This window comes from Trichoplusia ni, chromosome 5 (genome assembly GCF_003590095.1).
Source record: "Trichoplusia ni isolate ovarian cell line Hi5 chromosome 5, tn1, whole genome shotgun sequence".
Classification (NCBI taxonomy): Eukaryota; Metazoa; Arthropoda; class Insecta; order Lepidoptera; family Noctuidae; genus Trichoplusia; species Trichoplusia ni.
Genome location: NC_039482.1, coordinates 12,186,709 through 12,213,860, shown reverse-complemented (window position 1 = coordinate 12,213,860; position 27,152 = coordinate 12,186,709). Strand labels below are relative to the sequence as shown.

Here is a 27,152-nt window from a genome sequence, read left to right as displayed (position 1 = left end):
TAGAGTAATATTTTTGCAGCTATAACCGGCATCCCCGCGGTTGAGTCTTAGTAAAATTATTACAAAGACAGAAACCAAAGCATTTGTGTCAAGACTCAAATATTTCCGATTTGCATACATTCCGAGATTCATTAACAAGAAGAAATACCATGTTGAATACCATACTGTAGTACCCAGGCTATAAAACAACAATACCAGTTAAAACCGAGATTATCTAAAGTGCGTCATACTATAAAATAATGTATTAAAGCATATAATTTGCAAAACGTACCTGTCATCATTCGTCTCGCATTCGAAATAGACATATAAATTACTATACTCCGTAAACGAATGATTTCCATTTAGCAAATTATGTATTCAATATACGCAGGTATTTGTAAAGATGTATTTCTGATTTAGCTAAAGTTTTGTATGCTTCCGGGGTTATTGAGGCACAAGATAACCTAAGTAGAACTATTTTGGTGGTTTTTATGTAAATATTGAGGGTTATATTTAGGGTAAATACGGCGGAACCCTATTCGTGCGTGAGGCCCCGTAGTCTATAAGTCATAGCCAGACAGTTCGAATTTTTGCTGTAAAGGAAATAGTATAAAATACATGGCGGTTAAGCAACGGATGGTACGGTCGTTTTGATGAGTGGATTAATATTTTTCACAAAATTCTTTTTCTTTAGCCTATTTGCACGGAACTCTTAGTCTCGCCAAACTAAATGAACCGGTTTTTAAATCAGATTACAAGTAAATTATTAAGCTACGGAAGGAAAAGTTGTACTGTTGTGTAACAAGCGTACTTTATGGCGTTGCGCAGTTATTGAGGATGCGCGTGCGCAACCACGGTCAAAGTCACAGGTCATAAACATCCTGCGTACGATCTGTGTTCTTCGCCTAGAAATATGACAGATTTAACGTTAAAATGCTTTTAAATATGACATCTTGTTGTTTATTTACAGGAAATTGTGAATGGTTTCCGCACTTTTAGTAGGGTTTTCCGGTTATATTTCATACCAAGTTATCCTTTGGGTGAGGACAGATAACATGCTTATTGAAGCAGATATTTTGTAGCTATTGTATTTTTACGGACAATTTCCACATACGCCATAAACTTCAGAATATTAGAAGATATATGCATGTTTTAGATATTTACCGTATTACTGTAGAATTTGCTTTATTTTCTCGATGTAGAGCAAATATTTCAGATGTTGTGCCTCAGATGACCATAGCTTCGTGACCCCGCATTATATTACAATCCATTGAATTGGACAAAAAAATTGAATGCATCCTTTAAATAAATTTAAAAATAATTTCTTTTATCGCATTAAGTAAAATGAGATGTGATACAGGAAGTTAAAATTTCGTGTTACATCACTTAATCAGCTCACTTTTCACCGACAAGTGATGTTTTTAGCCGCCACCACCATTTTTCACAATATAATATATGTAGGAACATACTCTCATCTGGTTAACAGACAATTCTATGTACCCTTTCCAGGGCAATAGGGTTATCAAATTCCATCACGAATGACGTCATCAGAGGTCGGTCCGTCAAAACACGGTCAATGTAATTAATTAGTTAATTGCAATTAATTCAAAACAAACTGCCGCCACTCCATCCTGTTTCTAAATTGGTTGACCGTCACTAATATGACAGCGGAGTGTTTGCAACTGTCAGTAAGTTTGTCACGGCGTAGTTTGCCAAATGATAAAATTATCCTAAAGTGTTTGTTTGTTTCAAATTTATATTATGTTAAAACAGACCGCGGTCACATAATACCGCTTTTGTGCCTACAATGGGACAACTTTCATACAGGAATTCCGTCAATTTATATATCGTTGTCTTTCCACATATTATCATCACGTCATCAAAATGCTTTCTTTCTTGGAGACAGAGATTGATTTCCATATATAGAAGCGAACATTTTAGATAACATAATGAGAAAGTATATTGCAGTGTGATAAAGCTATCATGATTGTTAAGATATTTTGTTCATAAATAAGATTTGCGGGTATCTGCAAACAAATGCTAAGCGTTTTGCAAGAAAATGCCGAAATGTTGAATTTGTCGACTTTGTACACTGTATTAAACCTCTATAGTTCAGTTTTTTGTATAGAAAGAATCTCTAATCCGTCAAACTACAGTGTGGTATTACCACTTACTCGACGACCTCCGTGGTCGAGTGGCGTACGCACCGGTTTCAAGGTGTCGCTAGCTCTGAGGTCCCGGGTTCGATCCCCGGTCAATGTAAAAATTCACATTTTCTACATTGTCTCGGGTCTGGGTGTTTGTGGTGCCTTCGTTCGTTGTATCTGGATTCCATAACACAAGTGCTTTAGCAACTTACTTTGGGTTCAGAACAATGTATGTGATGTTGTGCGCATTTATTTATTATTATTTATCACTTACAAGCTGAAACCTTTTTAGTCATCCATTACTTTCCTACTTAAGATTTGTCTTATAAGTGCAGTGTAGGCATTACTGATTTGCCAGGGAACCTTCAAAAAGCTTTGGCAATTCTGCAATAACTTGTTACTGTTCGTTTAGAGACAACATATCAAGAGCAACTTATCGATAAAATATACGAAATATGATAACTAGACGACAACAGGTAGAGCCAACAATATAATAAGTTCCTATATCACATTTATAAACAAATGACTTCCTTACTGAAGGATTCGTTACCTGTTTAACTTTCCAAATCTTATCTTCCTTGTTCCTTCCAAATAAGCGTCTAGGTCGTGACCTAACCCTGTCTGCATTCGCACATCCCTTCTTCCTAATGCTAATTACTAACACACGACGAACATACAAAAATAAACTTTATCCTCATCAAAATAGAAGTAATTTTAGTAATAGTTGTTTTGCTGTGTGGTTTCTAAAATGTCTTAGCAATTTGAACCTTATTGTTTTGTGAATAAGAGTGTTGTTGAATGTCAGTTTGTTTGGATTATGTTCAGCTAATAAACAAAAGAGACACGTATCATATTACTGTACACTACAATGAATATTTATTTAATTGACGCTTTGTTTGCTATTTTTCCTTCCTGCGGTTTAAGTATGATGTTAAAGATTTATTTTTATTGATCTTTAAATACTGCTAATAGGATTTATTAGCGGCTTTGAATAATAATTTGTTGGGTTATTTCAATACTTAATGATATTAATTTCATTAAAGTAAATTATGATTATAGATTAATTATATATTTTTTTATTGGCATAATTCACGACACTTAAAAAAAAAGAGTCACATTTTTGGGGTTAATCGTAAGAGGATCGCTTAATCAGAAAAAACAATATCAATAATGATAACCAACGAAAGCGACCAAGCACTTCTCGCTGTATTCCAAGGAACACAATTTACTATCTTGGAATTCGCATCAAAAGTAGTAATCAGAAGGAGTAGAAAAAATATATTTTCTACTTCCCTCTTCAGCAAACGGGAGACTGAAAGATGAGGCATGCCATAGCTGAGAAAACATATCAGCTACTGAGTTTTTAATTTTTGCCAGTACCACAGCTAACTACCAAATACAGAATCTGTAAAATGCATTATCGTCGGGTTTGGAGCTACCTTGAAAATTTCAGCCTGCTAGTTTATCGGAAAGTGCCTCAGAATTGAGTTGCAAAAATCCAATCGTAACGAAAAACAAACAAACGAACATGAAAAGTGAGTTTATAAAAACGTGGTATAAATCCGTGCTTGGAGACCTTAATAAAAAAAAATAGAAATAAAACCATAATAATGATTGTACGAGTATTCCCTCTAAATTTCCATTCCAATAAAAATCTTATTACCATAGTACACACTACAAATTAAAAGCTCCTTACAAAATCTAGATTCACGTAATAAAATTGGCTCTACCTCAGTAGCTATTCGCGTCGCGGATTCTTCTGTCGGCCTTGGCTTAAGAAAATATTAGTGGACCAAATAAGGAAAGATAACATTGGAACAATGGTGCCGCTGCCTTATCACAAGTATGTACTCAAGTACACGTACAGTTAGCATCTACGAGATAGCTGATTAAAATTTGGAATTTAATCATCTGATATTGAAAACACCTTGATGCCGATTACTTGGATAGCAGTGGTATAGGTCATGTAGCCAAACCCAATGTTTGAGTCGTGTAGCAGGTTCAATCCTCGCGTAGAACAAGCTTTTGTCAACAAATGCTTGCTCTGAGTCTCGGTGTCTTTGTGCCTGTGACTTTCTGTGACTTGACCGTTGGGAAACGTCTTCGATATAAGGATTAAATTATTTAGTGTCGGAGACGCTTTAGACTAATGAATGACAATGATTTACGCGGTGTTCGTGAAACCCTCTGGAACATGAAGATTGCATTTTTTGGAACGTCGTTTAAAAAAAGAAAAGAAAAAGACATATTTTTATAAAAAGCTGCACTTGTTTGATCTGTAAGTGCTTGTATCTCAATCAACGTATTTTTTTGTTATAAATATGCGACTGCGCAATTCATATTAATTTAAAATTTAATGGATTCTGTAAATGTAACTTAAATTACAGTTTGCCACAATTCATTTCCTAATGATTTCGAAGTCATAGGACTTGGTACTTGTTTGGTATTTAGATTAATTTGTTCACAAGAAATACGAACAGCTACAAAATTAGCTTGTTGACACTGTTGAGTAGTGTTGAGTGACAACAACATACCTAGTCTTAAAGCATGGTAAAAGGAATTTGTGAAAAAGTCGACAGAAATGTTTGATATCATCATCGGCTTTACCTTTCCCAACTATGTTGGGGTCGCCTTTCAGTCCTACCGGAGGCAGCTAAGGACCAGTGTTTTACACGAAGCGACTGTTACCCGTTAACCTGGGCAATACGATACCCCTTAGTAAGACTGCAATGAATGAAACCATTAATTAATTTTCCGGAAAATGCAGTACTGGACAATATCCAATATCCAGTACAATAACGCATTTAGGATGCTTATGGGCCTACCGCGTTTTTGTAGTGCCTCTAGGATGTTTGCCGAGGCTAGGGTTGATGGCTTTCATGCGATTATCCGCAAGCGATGCGCTTCAATTCTGGGGAGAGTACGCGATAGCTCGCACAGCATCCTGAATGCTTTGTGCGATAAATGGGACAGTCCTATACTAGCCCATTGGATACGTATGCATAGTAATAATTTAAGTTATTTTAACTAACACTAGGTTAAGTATTCTTTTACTAACATCTTATGGATCTTGTATTTTGGTCTGAAATAAATGTTTTATTATTATTATTATCTGACTGACCATCGACTTTCGTTCTCACCTGTACTCCTGTACTCCACAAACATGACGTCACCGCAGTAGCCATGTTATTACAATGTTATCACTTTCACCGTCGCGTCGACGGCAACGAGTTTAATGATGCTCTGATAAAGTTGATAACGATAAGAAAATTTCGCTCCGTATCAAGCTGTAAGCCTTGGAGTATGCAGATATGGTTTGTAAGCCTATGATTGGTTAAGAATTCCTTTGAAACACCGACAGGTTAACAAGTCTTGATAGATTTATTTTAGAGATAAGAGTTAATTATCTCATCTTTTATGTGTTGTACTTTGGATTTGTGACTTTAGTATGTTTATGTTCTGTAATGATATGAATTTTAATATAGTTATGGATTGTTTTTATAGCTTTTATAGTATAGCTGTCAAGCTGTGTTTACAGACTCTTTAGATAATGTGCATTACTTACACTAAGCAATAAACTAGGTAAAAATGTAAGTAGATGGGCATATTACGTCAATTAATTCTTATATTTGCAATAAGCTTTAAAAGGTTGTTTCTATACGAAATGTTCATGTTCCAAGCGCATCTTGAAGAGATGTCAGCAAGCTCAAATTACCCCCGTAGGTCCGATGCCTGCTAGCAAGATTGTCCGGAAGTTACCGCGGCTCAAGTATACAAAGGGCAAAACTAGGACAAGAGAACTTGGTGGGTAGTTAAAATTCTGTCATTTCAAGGTCTTCTTGTCATTTTATGATTCCCCATCCGATAAAAGGTACATGCAGTAAAAGGAGACAATTGTTGTCTGGTCAAATTCTAATCTCTGCGTTCCAATGATGAAAGTCCCATTCTGGAACGCCCTTAGTGCCCTTAAAGAAAAACTATAAAGATTGTTTTTTTTCGCCCTATCGAAGCTATGATCCACTTTTATTGTAAAGCTAGCAGAGGATTTGAGTTAGTTCAAAATGTGTAATAGATGCTAACAAATATACATAGTTTGGTGAAGTGGTCAAAGTTATGACTAGCCTAACTAACGGCGTCAACCAACGCTGACGCTTCCTTTTTGACTGTTTTTCGTTGAAATTAAACCTTGCTTACTTAGACGTACATCTAGATGCAAAATAAAGAATTAAAAAATCTATGACATTGTATCATATTCGTAATAAGCTGCATCCTCTGACGTACTCTGTTGTAACATTGTAATGAAGACAACATTACTAGAACGCTTCCGTCGTACAGATTGCATTATAATTGTCTGCGTCTGCGCAACGTCGGGAAACTTCTACAATGGGACGCGAAACTATTCTTCTTTCCATTTTAGGTACAAAATTGTTTCCATTATACGTTAAAATAATAAATTCTGCTTAATTGTGTTTTGTCCTTTTAGCGTGGGAAGGATTTCAATATGGCTGTCGTAGGTCCTAGACACTATTACCTGTTATTAAGAGTGACAGGTGTGGAAGTGACACGGCGTACTACATGTTGTAGAGCGTTGTCTCTCTTTCACAACTATAACAGTTTTTTTCAATAAGTATTGGCAGGCTTCTAGTGCTTGTGCATCATTATCCTTACTGGTAAAATGTCCTTTTAAGTTACTAAAGATCAAAACTTTAAATTAATCTAAGTAGGTCTTGAAGAGCAGTTTTATCGGTATAATTGTTTGCCATTTGGGAAACTGTCATGGTATCCTTGCTCCATGGAAGAACGAACTTGTCACACGCTTAGCAGCAAAAATACAAGAGCTCTAAATCCTGAAGCATGAAAAAAATAAAAGTCAAATGCTAGTTATAACACCGACGGTACCGTATAAAAAGGCTAAAACAAACAATATGATTGCACGTATAGCCGAGTGGTTGAGGTTACCACGCCAAACCCACCGTACGCGTCGTGTCGCGGGTTCGATTCCCGCGTAGGACAAGTATTTGTGTGATCCACGAACGTTTATTCTGAGTGTTGTGGTGCCCGTGATTTGTATGTTTATGAACCCTCCCCGACACAAGGTTTAAATTCTTTAATGGCTCAAAAAAACAAAAAAAGATATATTCAGCTACGAAGCCTATTGAGCAGCTATTGAGCTATCCACCATGCAGGATAGTCATAATTTCTCTCAGCCTGCCTTAAACTCATCCACCTCGACACCTTACAATTACTGTCTGCCCACAACAACTTATTGACTCTTGTTATCTTCGCCGACCCTATTTATAATACTGTAATTATCTTAATGTCCTAATGAATTACAAATATATGTAAAGCTGGTCTAGTTATTTCCGTGTCAGTACTTTGATTCAATTAAGCGTAACGTTTGCATAGTTGAGTCTTCAGGCATCAATCAGAATAATTACAATAGCAGTGTCTGTCATAATGACACTAATGTTATAAATGCGAATGTTTATGTGTGTGTATGTTTGATACCGATTTACGATCAAACGGCCGGACCGATTTCGATGAAAATTGGTATGTAGGTAGCTTATATTTTAGATTAACATAATATGATATCTGACTTTATTAAAGGAGGTAAATATTTTTGCAGTACAGAACAGAAAGTACATGAAGAAGTCGTAGAGTTTTTGTTTTCATAGCTTTAGAAGCAATGATATTATTAATGTATGTTATTGCTATGACTAGGTACCTACAATATGTAAAGCTACTATACTATAGGATCAACAATGATAACTTAAGCTCGTTGTGTCCCAGGGAAACGTTTACCGTCTTAAAGTAGTCAAGTTATATGAGAGTAGGAAAATATTTTCTATAAATATTATCTATAAATATTATCCCGCGGACTAAGTTATTTTAAGGATTGTAATAATTACCTAGAGAATGTACTGAATAGCATATTCTAAACATTCTACACTTTGTAAAATACCGTGCAAATAAAAAACAAGATTAATGGCGTCTCATACCCATGTAAATCCCATCCCGTGTTATAATGGACTTGTAATAAAACATGCACGTCGTGATACAACTAACCAGTGGCATAATAATGGCATTAAAACATCATAAAACAGTCAAGAGCACTCCAAACGTAATAAATCACACAAAAATGAACCTTACTATCATAAAATAAAGACGCTTTTTGAAGAATAACTTTAACTAGAATTCTGTTGTTGACTGTACTAAGTTATGGCGCCAACACTGCAACGATGTTATTCTTATTTAACAATATATAAATTGTATTTAATAGCTTCTATAGAAATCAATTTTAAAATGATTCATTTTATTGTAAGAACTGTGGAAAATGTGTTAAATGAACTTTAGGAATGCGTATTGTTCGTAATCGGTTTGATGTAATGAGAATGCCACTACCATTATACCACACAATTTATTTCTCAGCTGATAGTATCAGTGTCTTTAAGCTTCACTTGTTAGAATTGTTGGTACTTAGTAAGCTGATAAGTATCCCTAATACATCGGGGCAATACCGACTCTTAAAGAGCAACTGTTATTGCCGACCACCAGAAAATAAAGCTTAGATCTACCGAAATGGTGTTTCTTTTGAAATTCATATCCATTCGAGTGTTTTCTTCGGATATTTACACTGTAGACAAGGGACTTGGGTAGAGGAGCTATTGTGCGCTAATTTCAGGAACTACAAGAACGAAGACAAATGCTATTGTGTTGGATAGTTCATTTATCGAGATAATACATTCAATATATTATTTAAACCAATAAGGGTATAATAAATGCTGATGAAACCGCAGGGCTCAGCTAGTAGATCATTATTTAGTACCCAACCTTTCTTCGTGGACATAATCATACAATCCATCTATCAACAACGCCTATTCATTTTGCTTTCTTCAATTTTGTTTTTACAAACATCTTATGACATGTCTTGGCATTATGTCTTTGTCAGTTTGTCGTGTGTTATTATTATGACACGTGGATGGGGTTATACAAACATTCAAATTACAATGATGCATACCTAGATGATGCATGTTCGAGACGTCGGTGAAACAATAATGAGGCCTTAGTGACGGTGACAGAATGGTGGCCAAGGCAAGGCAAAAGAAGCGTCGGTCGTCCGGGAGCAAAATGGGTCGATGACATAATAAAGGTCTCGGGTCGAGTCTGGATGAGGTTAGCACAGGACCGTAGAAATTGGCACGAGAAAGGGGAGGCCTATGCCCAGCAGTGGGAGGATAAAGGCTATGGATGATGATGATGATGATACCTAGACCTACACCAAACATTGTGAACATGAGAAATTGGATCTAAAATGTTACGAGGCATCTACCATGGATCAAACAACCCCGCTCAATAGTAGAATAAACCTGAAGAATCCAAAGTAAGATGCAAAGCTATGGTATAGCACGTGTGTAAAATAATTTGCATATTGTACAAGTTCCAATCTTACTTATTTTTTTTCTCTAATTACATTTACTATTACGGTAATGCCACTTAGTACTGGAAGGTATTACTACCACTATTACACTGTAATTGTTATGTATATCGGCCACAGCTTTGTAAAGCGTCTAGTTATAATATATTGTAGTGCGTCAAGCTACAATTGCTCACACTACGCGCAAAGATTTTTGATGCGAATTAAATATAGTCTTTTTCTAATGATAATGTTTATTTTAAACACGTTTTAAAGAATAAATAACCAGTTTTTATGGCCTAAAGTAACAATGTACGCACAATGAAATTAATGATAGTTTGCGTTTGTTTTGCAAATTCAAGTGGGACTTTAGATTTTGTTCTACATTATAATCTAGAGAGAATTCGGATGGACTTTGTTCACGAGGATCAGCATTATTTGAGTATTTAGCCCGTTGCCCGTTTAAAGAAGAGTAAATTGACTCCCGGATTAAGGGACTCTCTGACTAAATTGAATCCGGATAATATTTCGAATACGCTCATTGGGTAAAATATTGTTTTTTAAATCTCTGAATCTCACATTGATGTATTAGGCTGTATGAGTTGCTTTAAAAACAACGTCAGCTTAACGAATGGACAATAATGTACCTAATCGTCCAGGATTTTCTCAGCACTACCGTAGGATTATGGTTATATGGGGCAATAGTACATTAAAGCAACGAGTTTAATTTTTATTGCGCAATATTATTGATCTCCAAGGGGCTGTCTTAGTACTTTCCGGTACACTTATACTCCATAATTCTAGGCCTAAACAGGAATGCTCTACCCAACCATGATTTTGATAATCTCTATACGCCCCAGGCCACGTGAGGTGGAACCAAATGAACTCGTGCGCAGTGGCAGTAAGGTATTATTTCCATTGATAACAGCCTCCGAGCGTAGCCACCATTGTGAACGATAACATTATGCCGCTTTTACGTCGATCTATAGTAATGTAATCAGTATATTCAAAAATGTATCAAAAAGCTATAAAGTTTTATGCGTCAGTGGCTATTCCGTCACCGATTTTTATTGTACAATCAATTTATTATTTAGTAAAAGATTATTAAGAGTTATTTTCGGATTTTCTTTTAATTATATTTATTTCATAATACAATAAGTATTTTAATTTAATAGCGCCTATAACGTCTATTTTTCGGGACCGTTTAACGAGTTTAGTCTAGCCCGCCGCGCCGTTCGGTTGACTCTGGAACTTGTCGGGCAACCCTGTTGTCAGATAATTATGTGTATCCCTCGCTAAATGTATTCTAATGTATTATTTGCGCGCCAAACTATTGCCTTAACTAACCGACCTATCTCAATAGCTAATTAAAATATCATAGACGTATAGCCACTTATATAATAAAGTAGAGCAGCGAGTAAAAACTAGTTTCACAAATATTTTCGTACAAAAAAGTGGAATTGGCAATAGCAGTCATATCAGATAGTGAGTAACATAAAAAGTCATCCCATATCAACGTACTGACATCCATAACATGACGAATAAGTCTATAATTACTGCTTCCGTCCTTTATTTTGTTTTCTGCGATATCATTGCTTCTCGTTGGATTTTCTGCAAGGAACAAAAAACGATCAGGATTATTCTAGATCAATTGTGACCACTACTACAGTTGTACGACGCTTAAATTATAAGGCATGTTATGTCGTGTTAGCTTTGTGGTTTTATGCATTGATGGATTAGTGCGCATGAGTTTCAGGTTCGATCCCAAAGCAGGCGAAATACCAATATGACTGTTTCAAAGATGTCGTTAATTAAGATGTACCTTCTTTATTAACGACATCATTAAAAAACGATGAACGTTAACTTACAGTAAGCATGCCAGCAAGCCTGGTGGTCAATGCCCAACCTTACCTAAATGGGAAGAAGCCTATGCCCATCTGTGGGACGAGTAGGTATGTACGTGTTATTGAAGTGGGCCTTTATTTCTGTTCTTATGTCTTTTGCAACCGACGTCATAAATGAGAAGGTTGTCAAAAAAATACTGTTTAGTTCGTCAGACAGATTTCCGAAAAATAGAGACGTATCTTTATTTTATCTCTCTGTCCTTTGGTACCATTTCATCAAATTTGACTTAGTAGTTTTTATTAAAAAGCTGTGTTTTTTGTTGTAAAATATTTCTATAATAAGTGATTTTTTTAGTAAAGAACTACCAAAGAAGTTTTTTACGAACGACTTTATACTAATTTATTTATAACCAGTGGTAGTGGTCTCCGGTTACCGACCCATGAGAAGCTAAAATTGAATGGAAGGAATCAAGCCAATATAAAAACGGCGTGTTTTTTGTATCGCGTGGATAATTTTACCATTACACCCATTCAGTTTTTGTTGACTTCGTATTAAAACGATTGAATTTCTGAATGTCTCAAAAACATTCTTCAACTTTGATATGACTTTAATTTTGTTATTCTTTTGTAGATTTTAATTGATATAAATTTAGACAACCTTATGTTAATTTTTGTAAAACAAAGAAATATGTCAGAATGCGAGATTCTTAGAAACGAAATTTATTTTTAACCGACTTCAAAAAAAGGAGGAGGTTCTCAATTCGACTGTATTTTTTTTTTTTATGTTTGTTACCTCGTAACTTGCGATTGGGTGAACCGATTTTCATGATTCTTTTTTTATATGAAAGCTTGTGCTTCCCGTGTGGTCCCATTATCACCATTTCAATATCTGATGATGGGATCTTGTAGAAATCGGGGGAACTCTTCAATAAATAACAGCAGATTAACCGCAATTGTTGCTATAGCATATCTAAGCATTGTTTACGCCATCACACCACATATTATCACGCCTGTACTCGCTACAAAGGTTATAAAAACTATTTCGAAAAAAAATAATGTTCAAGGTCACTTACAAAGTTTTACAAAAAACGCAATACTGAAACTAAAATAAACATATTTAGATGTTTGTTCTGATGAGATATTCGGTTATTCAAAATGGCCTCCATAATTAACATCACTTTCAAATGGTAACAGACTGGGTGGAGGCTTTCGAACAAATATCACTGGGAATTCTGGGCAGTTTCACGGGGGCAAAGAACTCATTTGGGCAGCGCGTTTAGTAGGCCTACCCATACTAAAAATCACTAACTTTCCACTAAAAAGTGAGAAATAAAATTAATTTTGGAAAAAAAATAAAAACCGACTTCAAGACTACACTAACAATATATACCATTGAACTAAAAAGTATAAAATAATATTTTAATTACAAGCCAAAGAACACTAAAGGAAAATCAACGAAATTATTGATACTTATGCATACTATTTACATTTTAAAATCAGTTATTTTTGGAGTCGGTGCTGAATGCGGACGCGTGAGGGCAAAAGACGCTGATGGTTGTGTTTTATGTTTGTATGTATGATAAAATAACACTTAGTTATTTAATCTTTACGATAAGAAACCAAATACGGGACTCAAATTATTTATTTTATTTAACTTGTTCGTAATAATAAAATGTAACTACGACTTGTCTCACTGATTTAACTGGACTGCTAGAATTTCACATTAGACATTCAGAACTTCATAATAAATTATAGCCTACTAGTTCTTGCCTGCCCGCAATACATCGAAAATGATCAAATGGGAACATAAAATCGGGATAAAAAATATATTGTACTAGCTGTTGCCCGCGACTTCGTCCGCGTGGTTAGAAGATATAAGTTATAATTTATACCTGCCTTCTATCTATCTATCTTGTAGGATTCAGTCAGCGTTTGCAATGTAAGCGCAAAAAATGTGTTTTTTTTACGACCTCTCATTAGAAACCTCAAAAATTGTAGCCGATGTGTTATTCTGATGTATAAGCTATATTGTGCTAAAGTTTCATTCAAATCCATTCAGTAGTTTTTACGTGAAAGAGTAACAAACATCCATACGTCCATACTTACAAACTTTCGCCTTTGTAGTAGGATGTTAATCCTAGTTATAATCTATCAGTATACCAAATTTCGTTCAAATCTGTTTAGTAGTTTATGAGCGAAAAAGTATCAAACGTTATTAATCTATCTTATACATACAATCTTTCGTGTTGGTAATATTAGTGGGATGTTCAGAATCTTATTACATCTTTGGTTGCTCTTTTAATTCTACGTCGGTTTCTTACGAAAAAGAATTTGGTGTGCAGCGATCAATTATTGTAACACCTGTCCAAGATTATTTACAATATCTCAGTTAGATTGAGTTGGAAACATCAATTTTAATTAAGATTATGATAGGAATGCCCCTGATAGCGTGATATGTTTATTTATTAAATAAAATCATTTCGTTGTAACGTGGTCGATATCGGTAGAGTTATATAGGAGTTTTATTATTTTATAGCGGTATGATTTTTCAGCCTGGAAAAGGTAGACCAGAAGAGCTGATATGGAAGTGCGTAATTAATTGCTAAGTATTACCGCGCATCGTCCAAATGCGGGAAACGTTGTACGGCCGTTCAGGTTTAGGCAGTAAGAGTCTGACACTACTCGCTTTCTACCCAGAGGGTGTCCATGAGGATTCCTCCACCTTACAAAAAAAAGTAAGTATAGAAGTCGTGGTCCAACTTCAGCCTACAGCCAAGTGACGTTTTGACAATCGGTAACCATCATCGGCCTAGCCTTTTCCCAACTATGTTGGGGTCGGCTACCAGTCCAACCGGTTTCAGCTAAGTACCAGTGTTTTACAAGGAGCGACTGCCTATCTGACCTCCTCAACCCAGTTACCTGGGCAACACGATACCCCTTGGTTAGACTGGCTGTCAGACTTTTCAAGCTTCTGACTACTTGTAACGACTGTGAAAGATGTAGGAATAACAGCCGGGACCCACAATTTAACGTGCCTTCCGAAACACGGAGGAACTCGTTATGACGAAGATGTTCACCCATCTACGGACCAACCGCGCCAAGCATAGCTTAACCTGTGATCGAATCACTTATGCGGTTATAGCTTAGCCACGAGCTCCTTCCTCAATCCTTTGGACAATCGGTAATGTCAATAGAAAACATTAGAGCATGGAGATGACATATCAAAGTCACATGACCTTTCGAAGCTAGATGCCATTTATGTGTATTTGAGCGTTTAAAATTGTCGTTAAATAACAAAATTGTTGTAATGTCGCTGTGGCTAAAAAAAGTAAAATAATAAATAAGCGTTTATTTCTCATCCTTACAAATTAAGAAAAAATAATATACATAACATGTGTCTATCTTAGTAATTTAAATGCTGTCTTAGCTGATAAAAGCAATAACTGAAATAGTGAAACGGGTAACGGGAAAATATTTGGTAGTTGCAGTCGAACGATTGTAAAAATAAAATAGTCGGAAATTTCGCTTATACGTAGCTCGAGGCCAACAATCAAACTAATAAAAATTAAAACTAAAATAAAATTTTCAATTTCATTATCTTAATTATACTCGTATGCATGTAATCGTTTGGTTTTAGAACATGACATTACAGTTTATTAACGATACTTGTAGGTAAAGTATTATTGTATGGTATGACTTCACGAAAGATAAAATGTTAGTGGCTGATAGAAGAATTAGTATGAAGGACAGGCCCGATCTTGGTGCTGGCGTTTGAAACTAAATTACATAACACACACTTTTTTAAACGGCTTTCCATAGTCGGCCTTACAAGCGGTGTTGAGACGATCTAAACGCTTACCATGTGGGCTGGTTGCATGTGGCCCAGAACAGAAAATCGTGGAGGGTTTTGGAGGAGGCCTTTGCCCAGCAGTGGGACACTTTGGGCTGGATACCAAACAGACTTTTTATTTGCCAACTTATGTAATTAGCGAACTTGTTTTGACTGCCTTACCTATGAAACAGAAGAATCGAATGTCAAATGTTTCACACATTGTAAGGTTGATCATATTCTCCTAATAGTGACAGCCGCTGGCAGACTGCTACTTATTTCTAAATTCTATGTTTTTCATGAAGTCTTTATTACTATGACGCGGTAGAATTATCAATAAATGGGATATAAATTAAGTTTCGCGTAGTCAAGATAATATTTGACGGAATGTGATTATTCAAAATTCTTAGATAGAGGTCTTTGGATGGCAACTGCAATGACAAATAGTAAACTGTATAACATAAACCTGGTGGAGTGCGAAACGACATGATTCAATGAGGGTTCTGTACAAATACGTTAAGGAAAAACAAATCGGTTGGGGGACTAATAAATTTTAGGGTAGGTTTCACAAATTGTCTTCAATATACTTAATGCTCTATACTGATTAGTGAGAGAATGGCGGGCCAAGGTTCCGTTTTTACCCTTTGAATGCGGAACCCTCATAATTAAAATCCATAGAAAGTTTTTAGTTTTACTTTCAATGTACATCTCTACTGCTATGTTATATAATCTGTAATTATATTACCCTGTTGTTAAAAAACCAATACTTTTTTTTTAACAAATCAATTCAACAATCCGAAAAAATATCGCTTAAAAATAAATTTTAATTGTAAACCCAACATAAAAAAAAGTTGCATCGAAATTCAAAATATTTTATCGAACTAAAAATTAATAGTCTTTAACGAAAACCGATAAGAACATTTACTAGTGTAAGTAAATAGCTACACAATGTACATTAGTATTTTACCTACAACTAAAGCGCATATATGGTAGTGGAGGACGCGACTTGTGTTAATACGTGCTGTTTACCGCCGCCCGTGTTCCTGGTCGGGCACTAAACATTTCATTATTTGTTTTATTAATTTTATCTAAACCCTGAAGCATACTGAACTGTCTGGATCACTCACAGTTCGCACATCGCACCGCTCGCACGCGCTGTTGCCAATACAACAACACACACAAATCCAGTGCGGTTTATAATTCGATAATTTATCGCCAGCTGCGTGCGAGTTTCGTAGCAAGCGTAGCAGTTGTCTACGAGACGTCGCGATCGTTTGTTCAGTGTATCGAATTACGAACGTTCGTTGATTTTTTTTGATTTGTGGAGACAGATTTTAAGTGAAGAAACATGGCCACAAAGAACGTTACCAGTGAGTTTTTTTTTTCAATTTTGATTTTACTAACATACTTTTTAATTAAATTCGATCATTCGTTTATAAACATACATAGTTGATTAAAAAAATGGGTAGCTATGTACCCATGCATATTTTTGTAAATATGCATTACCTAAGTATTTAATGCCTTTCTAATTAGTTTAGTAGATATAAAATGTTTTATTCAATATTCGATATTTTAATAAAAACAGTTCACTTAGTATTAACCATAAACTACCATTTAAATTCAATTAATTAAATTACTAACAACGTGTAATTAATTTAACAATATACCTTTATTTATTATTATTCAATAACGAAAAGAATTAACTGATTGGAATCTCGAGTGAAATATTAAATCCGAATGTGGTTCAAATTGATATAACTATTGTTATCGCTTAGTATAAAGTCTCGGAACTGATTAGATCTTAACATTGATAACAAAAAATAATGCATTACTTCCTTTCATTTTAATGGTTGTTCAAAATAACAGTAGGTACTATAACTTTAATAAAACTCACATATATTAAAGATTTGAGTAAGTTGATGCTATTTATTAATTAATACTTGGCTATTTTTGCAATTAATTAATATTTCAAGAAAAATATTCTGCAAATTTCTATTCACTAGTTTCTTTTAAAGATTAAATATTGTTAAATACCTTTAGATTTAAAGAACACTCATGAGTTTTTCGGACACTCTTTGAATTTTAACGTATTCTTATCAACTGATAGTGAGTATAAAATAGTGTATTCTAACTAGATACAGTAATAATTACAATAAGAAATTGCATTTTTTCGTCAATGTGTTATCTCAGTTATTATTTTTATCTTTAGATAAACAATGTAATGAAACACGGACGTAAATTCTCACCGGTCGAAAGAATCGTGTATACAATTACAGATTATAAATATTTACTTTGAAAGAGTGTGTTGCTATTATGTAGTATTTTAAACACATAAATATGCAAGAAAATAGTTGCGGCTGTAATTAAAAATGTTTTGGAAACATGTGGTTTGGTTAGCAACATTTGAAATTGTGTGAAAGTCAAGTTCAAATTTACACATAGAATACCATCTTTCCAGTTTAATTTTACTAAAAAGACTGACAATACCTATATTAAAAAATGTTTAAAAAAATAACACATTAATGTACATATTATTAACCTGTATTAAAGTAAATCAATCATTCTGATATGCAGAGAGTAATGAGCTCCGCCCCCTATTAAATTAATCTTATCAATGTCTTTGTGATGTGACGTGTTGAAAACCAGCAAAATTATTATTTTCTCCTACTCCATGCGGACAAAAATCTATATTTTTTTGTATATCAATGTTTAATGGATAGAAAATGAGAAACTTTAATATATATTTCTAAAGTAATTAACCGTCTGAAAGATTAGACGGGACGTCTTTAAGTTAAATTTAGAGTAAATCTAAAATGACTCTTCAGATTTATGTGATAACTTACTCAATACCACCTATTTTAGCCAAATATGATAAAAACATACAAAAATTTACAGCACATACGTTAATGTAAGATACATATTAAAGTATAAAATATAACAACAGTATACACACAAATACTTACATACACTATTATTTAAGAATACAAGAATAGGAGAATAATCTAGTATTGATCTTTATTTGTTTAATTTAATACGACTCCCACCACTTCACTTACTGGAAAACGTTTGATGTTTTTTAATCAAAACCTTCGTTTTGTGGAATCATTTTCATTGCGTATTCTGATTTAATATCTTTAAGTAATCAGTGAGGTTTATATTCTTTTGTTAACACGTTTTTTTTTAATATCTGTTTTTAATCTATACCACTTAATATTGTAAAGAGGTGAAGTTTGAGAAATTGTGGCGTTGTAGGGGGTTATCTTAGGATCTACTGAACTGATTCTTATCATTTTTTTCTAAAGTATTAATTGAGACTTATTCTAAAGAATTATTTTTCTTGACATTCAGACTTGCACTAAATATACTCAAGATCGTTATAGTTTGAAAGAAACAGCCCAATTTAAATGTGATACAACATCGAAACTTTATATGATTTAAGTATTATTCCCTGAAATGAAAGTCTTAATCTACTGGAAAGGTATTTCCCTGTAATCTTTTTTTTTATTAGCAATATAATATTCTTCTAATATGAAAACGTACATTTGGTAACTAGTTTAACTTGTAAATATTTAACTCTGTAAAATTGTAAATAAAAAAAATCAGTTGGTTATGACAGGAAAATTAAACTAATTATTTTCCTTAAACATGGATATGGGGATATGGGTAACAGTATACTGATACTGATATAACTCTGAATACAATGAAAATGTAATTTAAATTTGATTTACCTCGTAAACAAAAGGATTTTTGACCAAGTACCATATATAGATACATGGTTTTCCTGAAACATTAAGTCATGAAACACAATTAAATGATGTTAAGGAAATAATTAATTGGTCGTATCTTTAAAAGTAGGTCTGTTCATTATTGATGGTCTCGCGTAGTTTCGTAGCTATTTCATGGTTTACTAAAGTAACACAGCATATGTAGAAGGTACTCAAATACAACGAAACGGGCAATGTCATTTCTTTTTCGTATGTCATGTGACATTTGAGGGATGGTTTTAGGTGTACCTAGTGTTAAAGATTTAATAAAAAAGCAATGAAATCATTTGAAATATCCTACTGAATGAACGGATTTAGACGAATATTGGTACACATACAGTTGATAGCCTGGATTTAAACGTAGGGTAGTTTTTATCCCGGTTTCATGTTCCCGTGGGATCATTTTCGATTTGAAACCGTGCCGTCAACAGCTAGTCGTATATAAAACTTCTCGTGTCACACTCCAAAAGGACTTCTGAGTTCCCATTTTATGAAATTACATACATATTATGTACACATTTAGTAGTTCTGAGAGTCGAATATACGTATACTATCTAGATAGGCCTTAAGGGCCCGTACTTAAGAATGAAAAACAAAACCCCTACTAATAAGTAGTGGTAACGAAAAACAAACAAATCAGTTTCATCTCATGCCTACATCCTTACATCTATTATGATAACTTCAGCTCAGAGGATTTTCGTGTCATAATTTTAGATTACATTAAATGCTAAGTCTACAGTTAAGGCGCTGTTACATCAAACGTTTGTATCTAATTAGTTTAGTACTTTATAAACACTGTTATCTAAGATGCGTTATAATGATAGGAGCGATATATCTTCAAGAAACTATAAAGTTTTAGCAGCGGTAATTAATAGGAAATTTGAATAAATCTATGAATATAATAAGAAAGAATACCTACCTTTTTTATCTTCCCGAGAAGGTTGAGTTCTCTTCGCCCATCATAAGAGATTTATTTGCTTGCAAGAAGGATTTCCCGAATTTGCGGAAAGAAACCCGCATATTAATAATTATAAATTGGCTTGGTGCTATAACAAATAGAAATAGCATTTAATTATGCGAATGCGTGCATCTTGTAAACGTTTTGTTTCATAATGTCATTGAGTAGAAAATAATAAAGCGTTTCAGGTGTAAACTGTAAACAACTGTCACATTGTGGTCAGCGGGAATTGTCATGAAAATACACTAGAAATGCTAAAATTAAACATTAATGTCGGTCGCGTCCTCTGCCAGTTACGTATTTTATTTATATTTACGTTCGTAAGAACTTGTTTGTTTAAATATTTTGATATTTTGCATAATTGCGGCCGAATGCATGGTCGAGTGATTTGCAAAAATAAACCTTATCGACATTGATTGAAATAAGTGGTAGTGCATCTCAAAGATTCGTATTTAGGTTAAAATATACAATATACCTATAGATCATAGGTAATTCATCATCCTACCACTGTTGTAGAGACCTTCTCAACCCAGTTACTTGGGCAACCCTTACTAAAATTGGTTGTCAGACTTTAGCTGCTGACTACTCGCACCGACTGTCAAAGGAGTATACATAACAGCCAGGACCCAAAATTCAAACTGCCTTCCAGAACTCGTTTTGCCATAATTGGTCACCCATCCACGGACCGGCCGTGTGAAGAATAACTTAACCTGTGACCGAGCAACTTGTGCAGCTTGTAACTTACTCGTAGCCACAAGCTCCTCAGAATCGAATGTTCTATAGGTAATTACTAGATAATAGTAGTGTAGAGATAATTGTTTTTAATTAAACCTTATTTTCGTTCGTGTTATGCATGAAGAGAAATCTGCATGATATCTGGCGGCCACCACTTTTAAAGGGGATCTTATAGCAGTTGTGAATGGGAGATACATATTATGGCGCTTTATGTTTTTTAGTGCGCTGTCATGCTTACACAACTATAATATATAGCCATAATCATATTACTTTAAGATTTGGTGGGTGGGCTACAATTTTCCCTAGCCAATAACTTTATTTATACTAGTAGTATTTTAAAACTGAAGAGTCTGTTTGTTTGAACGCGCTAATCTCTGCGGGTGTGATTTGATAAAATATTTCAGCATTAGATAGCCCATTTGTTGAGGAAGTCTATGAGATATGTATTAGCACGCAATAGTTATTGGGAGCAGAGCAGTAATCAAATAAGTTGTCAGGTTGAATACGATAAAAAAATCCTAATCCCTTCATCACCACGCGGACGAAGTCGCATGAAATAGCTAGTTGAAGGAAAATATTTATTTTAAGCACATATGTCTGTAGTGTAGAAAGTAACGAGTACTGAAATGGTATGTATTTTACCTAATCGTAGTATGATTACTTTATCGAATATCGTGAAGAAATAATCCAATTATCAAGTAGCGACAAGATAGTTCGTCTGTACTGAAAATGTATAACTAATATTGAAATTATTCTCAATATTTTTTATTAATTTCATGTATAAATTACGTGTTTTAATGTACTTAATTTAATGTTTTATCTCTTAACTTTTAGTAGGTATTATAATTTAATATTGTTACGATACAACTGTAACATTGATAATTTTCCTTTGACGACTGGTTTGAATTTGTTACAGACAGCTAAACAGATGTTTAAAAATTTAGAAGGGTCCATCTAAATGTCAAATTTGTCTTCACTCGTATGATTTAAAAACGCTAAAAGAACCAAAAAGTTGTGGTATATGTATATAGTTATAGAAAATCTTAATTAATACTAGAAAATATCCTGAGTGTTAGAATAATCTTAAATCATTCATCAAATTACTCTAAACATGTTATATCACATGACATTAGTTTAAAAACAAACAGACATGTTTGCAAAAGTCCTTTTATTTAAGTTGCAACAATGTGTGTTGATCCAGTAGCGTCATGGTTACCTGCTAATAGCCGATGATTGACGGACTGTGTCCAATCCAATACCCATTATATACGATTATACAACAACGTGAAGATCACTCGAATGACGGAGTATGTTATAAGCAACGAGTTCTGTAGCGGGTCACTAGACCGTAATGCGAACTCATTGGTTATTTATTAGGTGCGTATTTTAAATTAGGAAATTAAACGTTCGGCGAATTAGAAGAAAAAAGAAAACCGGTCAAGTGCGAGAGGCAGCTGAAAGAAAACCAATAAGAAAATGGTCACCCTTTATCGACGTCAAAAACTCTTGCTTTATTGACAGGCTGATTTCTATTTGTTGTTTAGCGGCAACAGACATACTTGATCAGTAGAATAAAGTGAATTAAGATAAGTAGCACTTTCAATAGACGGGAGTACATAGTAATCCAATGAAAATTCCGTCATTGTAACACCACCGCGCCGGTACTATTCGCCGCGTTTTGCACAAGGCTAATAAAATGAAAACTATAAATTTTGACAGATCTATGCTTATATGGATAATATTACAGTGCAGAAAATCCTAACCTATTTTAAATAACATTGTTAAACACAGATCACGATGTCTTACATAATTGTGGTAGGTAAAGAGTGTTATCTAGTGTCGTAAGCAACTAATACGTAAGCCGTTACAGTTCAAATATTAGATCTTACTCAGTAGTTAACTAAAAGGAAAATGTATAATCTGAAACACACAGATTTTAATGTTCTACTTTTTACAATTTACTTTGTGATTCCTTAGTTTGATTCAGAGTATCTATTTGAATAAAATATTTAATGAAACCGGTCTATTCAAAGTTTAACTCCCTACATTGGGTTCACACAGGCGCGCATGGTGGTCATTTTATTTTATTTAAAAAAAAAGTCCTTAGAACCTAAATCCTTGAAAATTTTATTGTCTATCAGGATTCGTGAGATACAGCCTGATAACAGACAGAGTTCCCTTTTTACCTTTGGTGGGTACGAAGTCCTAAAAATACTTATTGCAAATAATTCTAAGACTGCATCCTACAGCTGAGTAGTTTCAAGTCAGGCCGCAATAAAACTTATATAAACAACATACAATTTTAATATTTTACACATTCAGTCCATCAGACCAATTTAAAATATATTTTCAAATATCCTTTAGGTACAATTCTTAACAATTGGTTAATAATAATATAGTCAATGAATCTCAATGGTTCCGGACTATTGAAGTACAAATATATTATTTGGATTTCAATTGATCGAATGAGTTTCGTTAATGAAAACTATTTGTCACTCTGTTCCTTATTTGAAATTGATTTTTGTCACATGGCAATTACGTTATGGCCGCAAAAACAAAGACCAGAAAAAAATAAAATAAAAGAATGAATTGAGATTCAAAAATAGAATGTCATTTAAGTTGCGACGTTTTTGTTTTGTTTTTTTTTCATCGAATATTTAAACAAAAGTAAATGAAAAATCCTACTATTCTTATTTATGTCTTTTAAGCCGCTTAAGTCATTGGTAAAAAAAAAACTTCAAGCGAGATCGAAATAGGAACAAAGCGATTCAGATTAAGATCGAAGTAATTGAATCGAATAATAGTTATTTCCTTGGAAATAAATAAGGTTTCTTAAGGAAATTGGATCTTTAAGTACTAAATTGGTTTAAAAGGATAGGATCTTGTGAAAATAATCATTCTTGAAGGTGATCCGATCTCTATAGATAAGATTTCTATTAGTTTCTATGTTTAATAGTTTAATAACAATTTAATATTCATTATGTACTATATGGCTTATTTAAGACTGCAATATATTTCATTAATTTCAAATCATGAATCTGCAATATTGCATTCGTTAGACCAAGAATTTTAGAAAAGTCACTTTTGCTAAGTTATTTAATTGTCCGTAAAAAACAGTTATTTAACAAACGGAAACCTAAATACAACTTTTACAAATATCATGGCCCATCCGAAAAATCCTTTGCTCAAATACAAAGAAAAATACAAATAAAACGACCTCTTTTAACTTTGTTTTGACCTACAAGACCCTTATCTTACCATCGAATAATAACCACAAGACAATACCTCTAGGTACCTAATTACAAAACAGAATTAGCAATCTGAAAACAATTTCGTATGCTGTTTTTTGCCGTGTTTTTGCTCCAACACGGTAATTCCGATGAAGACTGATGTATTTTTATGATGGATTAATATCAAATATACCTAAAACATAACAAAAAGTTACATTCTTTATATGATGACCTCCGTGGTCGAGCACCGAATACGCACCGGTTTCAAGGTGTCGCTAGCTCTGAAGTCCCGGGTTCGATCCCCAGTCGGGTCAATGTAAAAATTCACATTTCTACATTGTCTCGGGTCTTGGTGTTTGTGGTACCTTCGTTGTATCTGAATTCCATAACACAAGTGCTTTAGCAACTTACTTTGGGTTCAGAACAATGTCTGTGATGTAGTCCGCATTTATTTATCCGCATTTATTCTTAATCGTTAAGTTATGCATCGAAATAAAAATGAATGCATAAAAAACATTGACATCGATATAAGTCAAGACTTTTATACACGAACGAACCAAGATTAATAGCAAGCATTGGAATTCGGCTTTCCTTCATATATAAAGGGCATTGGAACTTTATGAAAGCCAACATCCTAAATACGTCTTAATATTTATTTTGTTTTGTTTGATGATAGACATTCTAATCCGTTGTGGTAGGTACGTCGTTAGCGTCAATGGCGGGAACGAAATTAAAATGCGACAAACATTGTTCCATTTATTGAGTCACGCGCCTTTGACAGGGATGAAATTATCTTTTTTGGCATTTCTTAAACAAAAAGTATTTTATTTTTATTAGTATTTATGTTCTAAAGACTAGAAACTAGAAAAGAAACAAGAATAAACCTAACCTATGATATTGAAACCTAGTTTGCTAGAGGCTTTTAATGGTAATTATCTGGTGTTTAATTACCATTACAAATGTGATTTTATCAGGCTATTTCTGTCCAATAAGGGCTGATGACAACATGGGAAATTCCTTGATGATCAGTAAACCACTGATTATGGTACTCATGGTTTAAAACTTCTCTTAAAGTACCTACTATTATTGCTATATTTGAAAAAATAAACCGTTTAGTCCGTCTGACATGTGACAAGTTTCCAAAAAATATTGTATACGTATGGTTTTTTTTTTATCTCGGAAACAAAAAATGATGGGGTTACAGTGACTTAAAATCTTGTGTGACGTCATTTACCAGTACGCTTTTTACTAGCAAGTGACGTTTATAGCATCCACTACCAAACTAAAAAAAAAGGGAAAAATTGAGCGGTAAAGAAAAATGCTCAGAAGTCTTGGATCTTGTAAACTAAGAAAAGAGCAAAAGTTTATAAACACTCTAATAACAATTTATTATCTTGAAGTACATCTCTGAAATATAGGTACATATTGTCAAGCATTGCCAATAGCTATAAGCAAAACATTTACGAACGTAAAATCAGTTTCTTAGTTTCCCCCACTAATGCAATCTTTTATTAATAATTTAGTTGTTGGCACATTATCTTTCTCATTTTATTTTGTCCATTATTAAGCTCATTATTCAGAGGGATCGGAAAAACCATTGAGTAGACTATACTTAAAATTTTTTTACGTTATTTCAGTTAATGATGCCAAAGTGACGCGAATCATTTTAAAAATAACATCATCATTCGTATAATTATACTTCGTACTTAGTGTTTTATGCGAAATTGTTTAGTTCTGTAATTTCGGTTAATTAATCGCTGGGAAATCCATGCACGCAGGTCGGGGCACTGATCCATGTCGATATAACACAGTCTTTAGGTTTTCTAGAAGAATCTTTTAACACTCTTGGAAATTACCAAATGTTTTGTGTACCATTTATATATATAATATTATGTAGTGATATTTTAATTATAGAAAGATTCCTTGGCTGATGATATTCAAGTCACATCTCACAAAAATAAATCGTACACATCAAAAATGCGCGAAACGTCGCGCACATTGGGTCTGTCGTTGTGAGCTTTATTACTCCTCTATCCATGTACTTGATAGGCTATTTTCATCTAAATTAAGGCTGCTATCTTTAATAGCAGTTTATATTCAAGTGGGACCAAATACAAGAACCAATCTTGTGTAGGTACAGTTAATAGATAATTTAACGCATTAGCCCTGAATCCTTCATACTTCCACCCATTAATGAGATTTCGATACACATGTTTTATATACACTTGTCGTTTTAAACAAGACTAAAGGTCGGCATGAAATAAGCCACGAATCCCATTGAACTGCCCTAATGCAATTACTCATATGTGAAGTGGTCCGTCTCTCAATGTTCTGTAAGGCAGATAAGTCTAATTGTAATTCTGATTTATCGATAGGATTGTCTGAGTAATGCACATTAATCAATCCATTGAGATGGAATTGAACTGAATGAAAGCTAAAGATATTGGAATATCAAGTAGGGAACTGGAATGCAGCAGTAATGCTACTTAAATTATAAACGCGGTATTTTTCAGGATGTCTTGATCTTTGTTTACGCATAAACGGCTAGCAACATTTTAATGAGGATGGAGATAGCTGACATACTGGATTAAGACACAGGCTACTTTTATATAAAACTGAGAAGAAGGGTATTGTTTTTCGCTGCTATGTATAACCGACATCAACGCGGGCAAAACAGCTGCAATAAACTAGTAATTCCATATATCTGAAATAGTTATATTTTTAGCACTTTTGTTCTGTTCAAAACTCACATTTGACTGTTATTGATTACTTCAAAAATACATTCCGCGAACTTCTTTTTTTAACGATATCTTATCGATCGATTATTTTTATTTTTGCACTATCAATCTTACATAGAGTGAACGATGCATTTAAAAATATGGTGTAACAAAACATCATATCACTGATATCTTTCAGGGTCATAAAACAATTGCATTTTATAAATAGTGAATTGATTCAAGGAATTACAACAATTTGACTTTAATAAATCCATTATTGTGTTTACGGTCGTTAAGCCGTACACGTGTGTTAATAGTCATTTTTTATTTAGGTTTTAATATTACTTTAAAACGTGATGACCCTATAGATTTAAACCAGATTTAAACCTAAGGCCTAGGACGACACTTTAAATATATTCGAAAATTTTTCTGGAGTGCTAGTTACTTACGATTTTAATTTCCATGTGTGTTTTGTAAGTGATATTTTCTTAAGTAAAATACTCTCATAAATTCTTGAAGACAAGTGCGAATCGGG

The 27,152-nt window shown here is 33.9% G+C and overlaps 1 protein-coding gene across 2 annotated transcripts in view; it reads left to right on the top strand.

The window, feature by feature from the left end:
* Positions 1-16,281: 16,281 nt before the first annotated feature.
* The window catches only part of LOC113494525 (aquaporin AQPAe.a), an 89,820-nt gene continuing 78,949 nt past the window's right edge, over positions 16,282-27,152 (top strand). The window contains exon 1 of one of the 2 annotated variants that reach the window (XM_026872905.1): positions 16,282-16,583. In XM_026872905.1, coding sequence (XP_026728706.1) covers positions 16,562-16,583 — 22 coding nt within the window. In that variant the 5' untranslated portion in view covers positions 16,282-16,561. The remainder of the gene's footprint in view (positions 16,584-27,152) is intronic. The other variant, XM_026872907.1, reaches the window with a different exon arrangement.